The 5,991-nt window shown below is 41.3% G+C and overlaps 1 protein-coding gene across 1 annotated transcript; it reads left to right on the forward strand.

Annotated features, from left to right (window-relative positions):
* The first annotated feature begins 3,025 nt into the window (after positions 1-3,025).
* LOC115663321 (polyol transporter 5-like) lies at positions 3,026-5,694 on the forward strand. Its single transcript, XM_030585335.2, has 3 exons — positions 3,026-3,304; positions 3,780-4,126; positions 4,353-5,694. Exons 1-3 carry the CDS (start codon positions 3,139-3,141, stop codon positions 5,436-5,438), a joined length of 1,599 nt encoding a protein of 532 aa, XP_030441195.2. The 5' UTR covers positions 3,026-3,138; the 3' UTR covers positions 5,439-5,694.
* The last annotated feature ends 297 nt before the right edge of the window (positions 5,695-5,991 follow it).

Genomic DNA, 5,991 nt, shown 5'->3' on the forward strand with positions numbered 1-5,991 from the left:
CAAACAATATCTGTTGAACTTATACACGACCATAAGGACGGGAATGCAATGTTGAAGAATATGTGGAGGGGCCGTGATATCCGAGCAACCTCGTGCCAAAAATTTGTGGGCACATGACTTCTATTCGCGTGGCCTTTCCGGACCCATTCGAAACGAAGTATGCAACCGGTGTAGTTCGTCTAGTCCACATTATCCGTTGAATCGTGTGGATCTCGCGTGGCCAGAAAATTCGATAGATCACATGCATTGAACTTATGTACTCTGAGTGCAACCAATTATTTGTCCGGTCGATGTCGTTTTCGCCCCGAGTGTCCACTATTGTCATTACACGTGGGCCATTTTCTCTATTTTTGGCTCCTTTTCCAGCACATTAGATCCCTTTTTCTTAAATTTCCAATGTTTCGCTTCTAATTAACACGAATCAAGAATAGTCCCGAGTCAATTATAATCTCTTAGAATATTTCGACTATCTGACGCCACCAATTTCTATTTATCGATTGCCACCATATCGACCATGTATATGATAATAATAAAAGAATCGATGTCGTGTACATACTATATTACAACTGCACATGTCTAATTAAGACCGGTTCACGCGAGATTAATTTAATGAGAATAATAGAATAAACAGAAAACAATGACCCAAAAACAAATTTGGGTACCCAAGATCAAGTTGGGAGTTAATTTCTTATTTCGCGAATCTGTTGTCCTCATCGGAAATGTCCACACGAAGTTCTTATCAGAAAATATAACAATGATATAACATGGATTTAGCATATGACATTTGCTTATCTTCAAAGGTTCATGGGTCAGTTTCTCTCCCTCGTCAAATTCTTGGACTCTTGGGGAGTAATAGTAAGTCAAAAATCACTTTGAAAACTCCATATAAAATTCGGAATTCAACGGGCATTATTTGGAGTGTGCTGAGCTGTGGGATCTTGTCATTTTCCAAAGCCCTTTTGACGGTCTCTCCACCGGTCAAACTTTGACTTACAAGTAAGACTAGGATGTGTGAACCGAAGGGGTTGCTCACCATTGACTATAAAGATGCAACACATAACTTTTTCTTATTTTTGCCATTTTTCTAAAAGAAATTCCAAACTTTTCCGGGGGAGACATCACTCCTCCTAATTTGTTTTGTCTTGCCATTAACCCCAAACTTGTACCAATAACTTAAGAATATATTATTATTTCAATATGACCATTGAAATCCTCCGTGATAGCCATCGTGAACATTAATAATCTGACATGACTATGCTCTCGGTCGACATATAAGCATGTGTCTATTATCACGTCAAATCCGTTTGCTTGGTGTTGTCTACAAATGTTGTCATGTTGGATTTTGAATGGTAATCGTGATGAACATATAAAGGAAGGTATTTTCACTTCACAGGTACAAATATAAAGTGATTGGTAAGATGAATAAAGTTTGAAGTATTCACATACCATTGGAAAAATTTAGAATTTTTTGTGGAATTATTCGTTTTTTTTTTGGGTCTATATGGGATTATCTTTTTCATTTATTTCTTTTTTATTAACCTCCTCTTCTTGTTTCTTGACTTTTTTTTGGTCGAATTCTTGTTTCTTGATAAGTGTGGCGACGATGGGGCAAATCTCTCCAAGATCTTGATAAGGATAGACGACAACGGCAGCCAATCTTTTTTCCCGAGGAGTTTCAATATTTTTTTTTTATTAATATCACAAAAAATTTCAAATTAGTATAAATGTGGTAAATCTATCACAAACTAATTTTTTTACCAAAAAAAAACTCCAAACTGGTACGCATGTGATAATTTTACCTTCCGTTAGTTTTCGTTAAATTTTACCGTCAAATTTCTAAGTTGGATGGCACGTGATAGTTTACGGGTGTACCAGTTTTGGGTTTTACCCTCCGTTTGTCACAAGTGTATCAGTTTGTGATTTTTCGTTATATTAATCCAATTTAACAGAGGGAAAATTTATCACAAATGTATCATTTTAGGATTTTTGTTGATCAAAAAATTAGTTTATGGTGAAATTGTTATATGTGTATCAATTTGGGGTTTTTGTATATCAATGTGGATTTTTTGTGATATTAAAATTTTTTTTCCTGGTGTGAATCCCAGGAAAATAAACCCTTTTTTTAATTAATAGCCTCATTTTGTAAAATGCTTGATCTTATCCAAAAGGCCGAGAAAGGTCTAATCTTTGAATATGCTAAAAGCATTATGGGAATATTGGAGCTTTTTCCAAATCAATCAGCGGTCAAAAGAACATCTGCATCAGCTGCCATTTCCACAGTAATTTTAGTCCAAAGAATGTGAATACGCATCATGTGTGTTGACAATAGGACTCTGGTTAGAGCTAGCTGAACTAGTAGAGGATTTGGTTATCAAGTTTTTCCAAATCAATCAGCGGTTAAAAGAACATCAGTCATCAGCTGTCATTTCCACAGTAATTTTAGTCCAAAGAATGTGAATACGCAACATGTGTGTCGACAATAGGACTCTGGTTAGAGCTAGCTGAACTAGTAAAGAGGAGATGCACTTTAAACATTGTACGTTGCTATAAATTGAGAATTATAGATTATAGCCTTTCGATTTCTTTTAACATATGATAAATTTATCATAAATATATCAATTTAACGGAGGGTAAATTTGTCACAAATGTATCAGTTTAATGGAGGAGATGCACTTTAACGGATGATAAATTTATCACAAATGTATCAGTTTTACTCTGAGGGTCGATCAATTTTTGATACAACCTGACCCATTTGACGGGTCTAATTCTTTGATGACATTAAACGCGGACAAACTCTTATTTAGCGAAAATAGTGTTTTTTCACAAAAAGATGTTTTTTCACCTGTAGCTTTGTTTTATGTTAGGTAAAAGAAGGACGGTGAAGATTATGAGTCAAGTGGATGGGGACCCACGAGAGCACAGAATCACGGTCCAAAACAGTGACGCAGGTTTTGGTCTCTTTCTAAGACAAGCGACGCGAGCTTTGGCCTATATGTACACACCGCATCCCTGCACACCAGTTTCGTGTACCTTCTTCCCTCACTCCTCCTCTCATTTCTTCTCCGCTCGTTTTCAATCTATACATATAATCACACCCAAAAACTCTCTCTCTCCCTCTTTCTCTCTCTGGAGAAGAAGATGGAGATGGCTGACCAGAAGACCGTGGCTAAAGATGCGGTCTCCAACAACGGCGTCGAACGGAAGTCGATCGAGGACTTCGATCCTCCGGCGAAGCCGCACCGGAACAAGTACGCCCTCGCCTGCGCCATCTTGGCCTCCATGACCTCCGTTTTGCTCGGTTATGGTCAGTTCCCTCTCTCTCTCCTCTCTCTCTCTCTCTCTCTCTCTCCATGCGTTCGATGTTGTTACAGCATGGGAAGACTCGTCCTGGTGACCCGTCCATGATGTTTGGAACTCTCTAAACCACATATCTTTGCGATGTCATTTGTGAATTTATTTGCATACAGCGAATCATAATAATAGATCTATTGCAAAAAGTCATTTGTTTTATGGATAGGAGATGAAAAAGAGCAAAAGAAAAACGAGAATTTTTAAATGGTTTCGTATAACATCATAATTTTTTTCCCTTTTTGAGCCAACCAACTTAATTTTGAATAAAATCCATTGTGCTTATTATTTATAATATTCTCATCTTATTAATAATATATATAAAAGAAAATCAACTTGAAGAAAAAGGGAGGAGAAAAGGTCACAGGATTTTATTTTTTATTATTTTTTCAATTTCTTGTAAATAAGATTTTTTTTTAAAATTTTGGCAGATATAGGAGTAATGAGCGGAGCGGTGATATACATAAAGAAGGACCTGAAGATAAGCGACGTGCAGGTGGAGGTCTTGACGGGGATCCTCGCCGTGTACTCGCTCCTTGGGTCGGCGATGGCGGGGCGAACCTCCGACTGGATCGGCCGCCGCTACACCATCGTCTTGGCTGGGGCCATCTTCTTCGCCGGGGCCCTCCTCATGGGCTTCGCCCCCAACTACGCCTTCCTCATGTTTGGCCGCTTCGTCGCTGGCATCGGCGTCGGCTATGCCCTCATGATCGCCCCCGTCTACACAGCCGAGGTCTCCCCTGCCTCCTCCCGCGGCTTTCTCACCTCCTTCCCTGAGGTACTTTCTCATTTTCTTTTTTGTTACCCCTAATTTGATAGCATCTTTTTCATTTTTTCATTTGTCATTAATTTTGTCTTTTTATTGTTGAACGTGCATTATTCCTCATACAGGAAAAATTGAAGTTAGAAAGGTGATTATGTTTTAGGGCTTATTTTTCTTATCTAGAACTTTTTGTTATTACAGCCACCAACCAGTATGAATGGACGTCATTTCAATGGTTCAGGTGTTCATCAACGCCGGCATCCTCCTTGGCTATATCTCTAATTATGCCTTCTCCAAGCTTCGCCTCAACCTCGGGTGGCGTATGATGCTCGGCGTGGGAGCAATCCCCTCAGTCCTCCTTGCGTTCGTCATCCTCGTCATGCCGGAGTCCCCCCGGTGGCTCATCATGCAGGGCCGCTTGGGCGATGCAAAGCGTGTCCTTGCCAGGACGTCCGACTCCAAGGAGGAGGCCGCGCTCCGGCTTGCCGACATCAAGGAGGCTGCTGGCATCCCTCACGAGTGCAACGAAGATGTTGTCAAGGTCACCAAGCGGAGCACTGGGGAAGGCGTGTGGCGCGATCTCCTCCTCCACCCGACCCCATCCGTCCGCCACATCCTCATATGCGCTGTTGGCATCCACTTCTTCCAACAAGCCTCTGGCATCGAAGCCGTCGTCCTCTACAGCCCTCGCATCTTCGAGAAGGCCGGCATCACCTCCTCCGACAAAAAGCTCATCGCCACCATCGCGGTCGGCTTCGTAAAGACAATGTTCATCCTCGTTGCCACCTTCCTCCTTGACCGCGTCGGGAGGCGGCCATTGTTGCTGAGTAGCGTTGGTGGGATGATCGTCTCGCTTGCCTCCCTCGGAATGTGCCTCACCATCATCGACCACAGCCGCACGAAACTCATGTGGGCGGTTGCTATGTGCATCGCGTCAGTGTTGTCCTACGTGGCCTTCTTCTCTATTGGAATGGGGCCAATCACGTGGGTGTACAGCTCAGAGATCTTCCCGCTGAGACTGCGTGCGCAGGGGTGTGCGATCGGTGTCGCCATGAACCGGGTGACAAGTGGAGTGTTAGCGATGACGTTCATATCACTATATAAGGCGATCACCATCGGCGGGGCCTTTTTCTTGTTCATGGGGATCGCATGCGCCGCGTGGGTGTTTTTCTACACGTTTATGCCAGAGACGCAGGGGCATACGCTGGAGGAGATGGGGCAGTTTTTTGGTAAATACACGCAGTGGAGGTCCGTGGCCAGGGAGTTGGAGATGCAAAAGAACAAAGCAGTGGTTAATGGCGACGGAGGTAGTGGCGAGGGGCAGTAAGAGAAATGATTATAAGGTGGGGAGTATCTGATAGATATGAATGCCTTTGTTAGGGTTTTTAGAGTAATTATACGTAATATGAATTGGTTGATGATTGCTGACCATGGACAACGAGGAAAAGGGTTGCTTCTTGTTTGACATTTTTAAGAAACATAAACGAATTACTACGATGAATTTTAAAAGAAGAAGCCAAGAGAAATTCCTTGGGAAATTTAATTCCCGTTGGAATAAGAAATCTACCCTTTTTCCTTTGATATAGTGGTTGGTACTTTAATTTCACCTACAATTTGGATCTTTACCTAAAAAAGTTACGAAGATTATTGTCTAGACTTATTCTGTCAAACTAGAATTAATCATGAATCGATGAATCTGGAAGAACATCAATTTCCACTCATTTCATTTAGTATTAATTATTACCCTCCGTATCTCAAGTTTGGAACTTGGGTGATTTTATCATTGCGCAATTTGGTACCAATATGCCAAATCTAAATTTCTTTTTATCATCAAATTTAGAAGCTACGAAGTGTGTTGTGGCTTCTACTTTTCTTTTTGC

Source organism: Syzygium oleosum, unplaced genomic scaffold, assembly GCF_021117445.2.
Source record: "Syzygium oleosum isolate NSW1041296 unplaced genomic scaffold, Sole_v2.1 Sole_v2.34, whole genome shotgun sequence".
NCBI classification, from domain to species: domain Eukaryota; kingdom Viridiplantae; phylum Streptophyta; class Magnoliopsida; order Myrtales; family Myrtaceae; genus Syzygium; species Syzygium oleosum.